Source organism: Oryctolagus cuniculus, chromosome 14 (assembly GCF_964237555.1).
Source record: "Oryctolagus cuniculus chromosome 14, mOryCun1.1, whole genome shotgun sequence".
In the NCBI taxonomy this organism is placed as follows: domain Eukaryota; kingdom Metazoa; phylum Chordata; class Mammalia; order Lagomorpha; family Leporidae; genus Oryctolagus; species Oryctolagus cuniculus.
This window is the reverse complement of record NC_091445.1, coordinates 96293047-96300221: the sequence shown is the minus strand read 5'-3', so window position 1 is coordinate 96300221 and position 7175 is coordinate 96293047. Positions and strand designations below refer to the sequence as shown.

At 64.4% G+C, this 7175-nt stretch overlaps 1 protein-coding gene across 1 annotated transcript; it reads right to left on the bottom strand.

Annotated features, from left to right (window-relative positions):
- Positions 1-581: 581 nt before the first annotated feature.
- On the bottom strand, positions 582-5297 carry LOC127488316 (uncharacterized). The gene is made up of 2 exons (XM_070056507.1): positions 4380-5297; positions 582-4150 (listed from the first exon to the last, which is right to left on the bottom strand). The coding sequence occupies exons 1-2, from the start codon at positions 5295-5297 to the stop codon at positions 4085-4087; spliced, it is 984 nt and encodes a 327-aa protein (XP_069912608.1). The 3' UTR covers positions 582-4084.
- Positions 5298-7175: the final 1878 nt, after the last annotated feature.

Genomic DNA, 7175 nt, shown 5'->3' with positions numbered 1-7175 from the left:
CTGCTTCTAGCTCTGTCCCCAGCCCTGTGTCGCTGTCTCAGAACCGGTTCTGGAGGGAAGACCCCGGGGCGGGGGGGGGCGGGAGCGTGGGCAGCTGCAGGTCTGGGGAAGTCTGCGCCCCGTCCTGCCTGGGAGTCTCCGTGGAGTGCCGGCCCTGCCCGGGTGTGCACGGCCAGGACACTGGGGTGCCCAGCACAGGCCCCTCCTGGGGCTGCGGAAGCTTGCTTTCTGCCGACGCCTGGCCTCCGTTTCCCCACAGGTGATGGGGAACAGCGTACCCGACTCAAGGGGCGTGCCACAGCCTACCCCAAGAGTGCGTAGGCCAGGCCCCCTGAGCCCTGCACACAGACGCACACCTGGCTCCCCCGTACCGTAGCCTGAGAAGCCCCCCTCCTCCCTCCTGGCCCAGCTTCAGGCTGCTGCACACACAGGGGCAGAGTCTTCAGCCGTGTGCGAGGCCCAGGGCGCCCGCTAGGGAGGCTGTGCCTGGGTCTTGCTCCAGAAAGTTACAAGAGCGCTTGGCAGGTTCCCACCCAGACAGAAGCGGCCTCCTACCCCCAGGCCCACGTGTCCCCCCGCCCGCCATGCCTGGCCCCCCGGTACTGCCCTTCTTCTCTGTCCTGGCACCAGTGAATTACACGTGTGTCCTTGTCTGGGTGGGGGGCTCAGGCCAGTGTCCCTCCCGGGCCAGCACTGGCCACTCGAGTGGACACAGACGGGCCCCGACGCCTCAGGCACTGCTCTCTGCGTCTCAGCCACAGGTGCTGGTGGGTCGTGTGCACACCCCCACAACAAGCTGTGGTGTGGGAGCACTTGTTCCGCCCCTGGACGCTGGCTGCACGAGCTCCGGTGGACAGTGGACACCCCTCAGCCACACACCGCTTTCCTGGCCGCTGCACCTCCTTCCACTGGCTCGTCTGGTCCCCCCGTGCCCGGTGAGCCTGGCATCCCTGCCGGAGGGAAGAGGGCGTGACTCAGGGCCGCACTGGAGTCGGTGGGGGGGAAACTGGACAGGAGGAAGCAGGCACACCCTCGCTGGTAGAGGAAACCTCAACACTGCACCAGAACTGTCGCCAGTGATAACTGACTCAGTAAAGGGGCAGGAGACAAAACAGACAGACACAAGGCAGCGTTTTTATACACCAGGGATGACCTGGCCAAAGGAGAAATCAAACCAGAATCTCATTCACAAAAGCTACCAAAAATCAAATATATAGGACACGCACACACACACACACACACACACACACACGCTGGAGCATTGACAGCCATCAACAAAGAACGTGCCCCAAGATGGGTGGAACCGGAGGACACACGTGGAGTGAAATGAGCCAGACACAGAAAGACTAAAACCACGTGCTCCCTCCTGTGTGGGCGCCACCACGGAAAACAAGCCTCCGTCTGCACGCAGCCTGCTGGTTAGGAGAGGCTGGGAGGGGTGGGCTGGACAGGCGTCCATAGTAAGGGGACGGGAAGCTGGTGAGGTTGTAGCTAAGACAGGACAGGAGGTCGAGGCGGGGATGGCGTGAGGGGCACACGGGGGTCTCACACCTCACAATTTTTGTTTCGTAAATTTAAAACTATTCTGAAATAAAACGTTAAATAACAAAAGGAGCCCCTGTGTGCTGCAGGGCGCAAGAGGGACCCAGCCTAGAGCCGGGACCGAGCCCCTGAGCACACGCCAGGGCCCTCGGCTCCGTCTCAGAGCCCACGAGACACGGGCGCCTGCAGGCTGGGGCCCCTGCACCGCGCATCGGAGGGCCCGGGTTCGAGTCTCAGCTCCTGCTCCTGACCCTCGGAGGTAGCACTGACAGCCCGGGGCGGGCTCTGCGCCCTCCATGTGGGTGACCTGGGCTCAGGTCCCAGCTCCCAGCTTTGGCCAGCCCAACCCCAGCCGTCGCTGGCAGCTGAGGGGCGGACTGGCGGACAGAAGCTGTCTGTCTCCCCTCCCCTGTCCCTCCGCCTCTCAGATACATAATAAACATTTAAGACGAGACCGGGGAAAGCACAATCTCATTGGCATCGTGGGTAGATCTTTCCAGTTACTGGGTGACAGTGGACGAAGGGGCAGGGCCACTGGAGGACAGCCCTCGGGGTGGGCGGGGCCTGCCGGGACAGAGCACAGGCACCTAGGACAGCCGGGTGTATGGCCAGGGAGTGCAGCAGACCGAGGGCTGTGCCGAGTGCCCGGGGGCCGCGTGGAGGGCTCGGTGCTCCATGGACCTGCGTGAGTGCGTGAGCAGATGTAGGCTGGCCGAGTGCCCCCAGGAAGGAGCAGAGAACGTGCAGGCTCAGTCACCCAGCAGCTCCGCTCCGGAATGGCTCCGCTCCATCCTGCACGGCACAGCATCTACGCGGGCAGGGTCTTCGTCGTGGCTGCAGAAGCGGCTGACGGTCCTCCCCTGAGCTGTGGGTTCTCAGCCCCCCGCCTGGAGTCCTGGGTGGCTCACGACAGCTCAGACCCACCCCGTGGGTGCAGCTGGAGCTCACCCCCAGCAGAGGCACTTCCTCCTTGTCCTCCGGAAGTGCTCCTGTGGCGCCCCTGCCCCCGTGGCACCCCTGATCTCAACACCTGCGGGGTTGAGGGCCTGGCCACGCGGCCACATGGGGGCGCTCTGGCCACCAGTACAAGCTGAGCTCAGCATTTCCGCCCCAGACAACTTGGCGAGGCTTTTCTTGCCCCCGACCTTGGGATCCGTCCAACCTTCTCGCACTTCCACTCGAGGCCCCAGGCCTAGTAAATCAGACACATCGTCTCCTCTGGGCTGGTTTCAATCCCCAGGCCCTGGATCCGTGAGCCAAGTAAAACGGCTGTGGATGCCACGGGTTTGGGTGACTGGTTTTGCAGCTGCAGGAACCAGGGCAGGATCTGGCAGCGGCAGCGGACGTCGCCGTGAGAGAGCCCGCAGTGTGTGGGCTTGGAGAGACGGTGGAAGACGCTGTAGGCCTGGGCGGGCCAGACGGCCCTCCTGGGGGCTGTCGTGAAAACTCAGCGAGAAGCCAGGAACACTCCCGGGAAGACGTTGTTAGAGGAGACCCTCCCAGCGCAGAAGTAAAAACAGCAGAGCTGTCACCCACGGTCAGGGCCGCAGGGTGGAGGAGGAGAGGACGCGGCGAGGCGGCTGGGTCCAGGGTCCGGTGCTTCCCTCGGCCGCATCGCCCAGGGTGAGGACACAGAGGGCCGGGCTACAGAAGGAACGACTCTGTTTCCAAGCAGAGTTTGGAGAAAATGCAGGGACAGGACCGGCCAGCTTTGACGTTGAACTTCACGCGTGGGCTCTCCCGGAAGAGTTAGGGCAGTGCTCCACAGGTTCCGTCTAACCTGGAAACTCCTCCCGGATCCGGAGGCTGGGCCTCGCCGCCCCTGCCCACAGTCTGCGAGAGGCTTCCACGCAGTCCTCGGAGGGAGCGCGGGTGAGAGAGCCGGCTTCCGGCGAGCGGCGTGGGCCACGAACGCACGCAGAGGAGGCCCGCGGTGTCTGGAGACGCCTGGTGTCTGTGGACGTGATCGGAGCGGGCAGCGGCCTGTGACATCGGGGGCACAGACAAGCACGTTCAGCCATGAACCTGGTTCCGTCTTGGAAAACGTGAGGAGCCGGCCTGGTTCGGTGAGTCTCAGGCGCCCTCTGCCAGCCCCGCTCCCGGTGCCAGAGCCCCAAGCAGGGAGCCCTCACTTGTCCTGCCGTTGCAGACTGGGGCGGGGCCTGCACATGACGTCTCTCTTGTTCACTGGCCTTCAGGTCTGTGGGACCTGTGTCCAAGGAAGCGCACGCAAAGCCTCAGCCCCACGTGGCCCTGGGCCTGATGCTGGACCTCCTGCTGTGCCAGGCCAGCCGGCTGCAGGGCTCGGTGAGGTGTGCCACAGTCCGGCCCAGGGGAAATGCCTCCCCGTGGTCCTCTTTGCAGACGTGGACGGAGCACGGGGTTCCGGTACGTCATAGGACAGGCAAGGCTCTCGGTAGGACCAGAGCCGGGCCTCTCTGTCACAGTGTCGGGTGTCTGGGTTCTGGGTGGGGTCCATGGAAGGGCAGGGCCTCCACCGTCTTGGGTCTCCCGCCAGCTAAGCGTGGGAGGGCGCTGTCACTCACGGTCCCTCTCCTGGACCCAGGCCGAGGACCGGAGGTTTGACCACCGTGTAGGAGCAGACATTCTAATAACAACTCAAGGGTCAGTGGAGCTGCGGCAGGGGAAGGGAAGGGGAGGGGGGAGGAGAGGATGGTGGGGGAAAGGGGGAGGAGAGGAAGGGGGGAGGGAAGGGGCAGGGGAGGAACAGCTTCGCAGAGAGCGGGTTGCCGGGACCCCCCCCCGCCCCCAGTTCAGGACAGGAATTTGCTGTCAGATCCACTCCTGCAGGTGCACCTGCCTGGGGGGCCACACACCTGCACGTGTCCCCAAGCACAGCCGAGGACTGAGAGGAAGGACAGCGACCAGGAACCCCCGTGGACACGCAGTGAGCTGAGAGACGTCCAGGGGCGTTCACCCCGCGCCCCTTCTGCGGCCTCTTCCAGGCAGAGGCCACCTGCGGAGACAAACCTGGGAGCGAGAAACGCAAGGACACGAGGGCTGAGGATCCTGCTCCTGACGGATGTCCCACACCGGGGATCCAGTGTCCCGATCCTGCCCCTGACGGATGTCCCACACCGGGGATCCAGTGTCCCGATCCTGCCCCTGACGGATGTCCCACACCGGGGATCCAGTGTCCCGATCCTGCTCCTGACGGATGTCCCACACCGGGGATCCAGTGTCCCGATCCTGCCACGACAGATGTCCCACACCGGGGATCCAGTGTCCCGATCCTGCTCCTGACGGATGTCCCACGCTGGGGATCCAGTGTCCCGATCCTGCTCCTGACAGATGTCCCACACCGGGGATCCAGTGTCCCGATCCTGCCACGACAGATGTCCCACACCGGGGATCCAGTGTCCCGATCCTGCTCCTGACGGATGTCCCACACCGGGGATCCAGTGTCCCGATCCTGCTCCTGACGGATGTCCCACACTGGGGATCCAGTGTCCCGATCCTGCCCCTGACGGATGTCCCACACCAGGGATCCAGTGTGCGGCCCCTGAAAGGGAACCTACAGATGGACACTGATTAGTGCATCCCCAGGGTGAGGACAGACACACGGACACACCCTGCGCAGTGCCCCCCAGGGTGAGGACACACGGACGCACCCTGCGCAGTGCCCCCCAGGGTGAGGACAGACACCCCTCCCTCACACCGAGCGTCCAGGAGAACTGCTCTGGCCGTGGTCCCTGGGCTCCCTCCCCCCCACCAGCGGGCCTAGCGGTCTGCATCCTGGTGCTGGGATCAGTGGCCCCCCCGTGGAGGGGATGGCAGCCCTCCCGTCCCGTTATCTCGCCCAGCCTGTGCTCCCTCGCAATCACACAGGGCGGGGCAGAGTCAGAGCTGATGGCGGCACGCGGCTCTGTCGTGCACACAGGGGCAGGGATGAATCCGACTTAGAAAGGACTTCAGGTGTCTGGCTCTGCGGAGGCCGGCGGCCCACAGCCAGAACGGGGATGGAGGGAGCTCATTCAGGCCCTGAGTTGGAGCTGTCTTCACCGGATCTCGCATTCAGGGTCCCTTATCTTTCCCTTCCCACCTCCTTCCGCCCCTCCCCCCACCCCAGGCACACTCCACCGGCTTTGATTGTTTGTCAATCAGCCGGGTCTGGGAACAGTGCCTGGGCAGGAAATGGAGAAAACCCTCCCGCACCTCTCTGTCTGTAATGAAGCCTGCAGCCTGGAGCCAACCTGCGCAGGGCGCCAGCAGCTCCTCTGTCCACCGCGGCCCTCGGCCCACGCCGTGCTCTCGGCCACTGCCCGGTGCTGGGCAGGACACCAGGCAGGACGCCGCACCAGGTGCTCTGGGCGAGGAAGGGGCATCCGCCGGGTGCCACGGGGTCCTCAGAGGCCAGGAGAGCAAGCTGCACATGTAGGCGTTTTGCACGAACCCTCGGGAAGGCGCCTGCGCCTCTCAGTCACAGCGACTGGAGACCGAGACGAGGTGGGGCTCTCAACGTGGGATTACTGAGGGTCCTTAGAGATTCGGGCTCTGCTCCTGCCACAGGCCACCCTGGCTGCCACCGGCACACGGGCATCCTGTTCTCACAAGACCCAGGTCGCTCCTCGTCTCTCTCACTGGACCCCAGCCTCGCGCAGCCGTCTGGAAATCGGCTTTTCCCGGGGGCTGCAGGACGCTGTCCGCCGACCTCTGACCTCTGCAGGCTCTGTCTCTGTTTGCTTTGCTGGCCTCGCTTCCTCCGGTCCCTGAGACCCTGGGCCCCCTGCATTCCTGTCCTCTGCTCCCCTTCAGCCCCCGAAAGCCCCAGGCACGCCTGCAGCTTTGGGGTGTCCCGCAGAAGTCCCTGTCCTCCAACACACCAAAGCCGCCAGCCAGCTGCCCGGTGCATGTCGCCAAGTTCCGGCTCTGCTCCCTACGCAACCTCCTGCCGGGGTGCACCCTGGGAGACGGCAGGTGATGGCTCCAGGAGGTGGGTCCCTGCCACTGACGTAGGAGAGCTGAGGTCAGTGCCTGGCCCCCAATTCAGCCTGGCCCAGTGCTGGCCACTGTGGGCGTTTGGGGAGTAAACGGGCCCCTCTAAACAAATTGGGTAAATAAACAATGATTTCTGGGTCTCGAAAGCGTACTTTGCAGAGGAAGAAGAGAGCAGCTCTCACCTCATTAGGGACTCCCGGACGTGAAAGCAGAGACGCCGAGCGTGTCTTTTCCAGTAGCAGTGTGTCCAGGGCGGGAGCACAGACTGCACGGGTGTGCACACGTGTCTGTGTGTGTGTTCAGAGCAGCTGGCCAGCTCCCTGGTAACCCGGCCTGTGATGGCTGCCTGCCGGCGGCCTGCGCTCAGCACAGCTCCCAGGAAGCACCTGTCGTGCACTGGGGAACCAGCCGGCGGCGGGCGCACCAAGCCAATTCCCAGCAGCTCCCCGCCCTGCTGGGAGCAAAGTCAGCACCACGCACTGACAACGCGCAGCCGGCAGCCCAGGGAGCCCCGAGGCTGAGCCAACAGCAGGAGGCGCTCAGCACCCACAGCCAGCGGAGAGGTCCCAAAGGGGCATTCGGGGAGCCCAGGGACCCCATGCTATGCAGACATCCCAAACCCACTTCCTCAGCCACCCCCAACCCTAACTGTGCACCTCCCCCTTTGTCAGCCA

What these genes read in the sequence shown, in the direction of transcription:
- LOC127488316 (XM_070056507.1), bottom strand. Translation starts at nt 5,297, where the DNA reads ATGCAGACCGCTAGGCCCGCTGGTGGGGGGGAGGGAGCCCAGGGACCA. An exon ending in GTGCTTGGGGACACGTGCAG is followed by an intron (nt 4,151 to 4,379) that starts GTGTGTGGCCCC and finishes AGTTGTTATTAG; the next exon opens with AATGTCTGCTCCTACACGGT.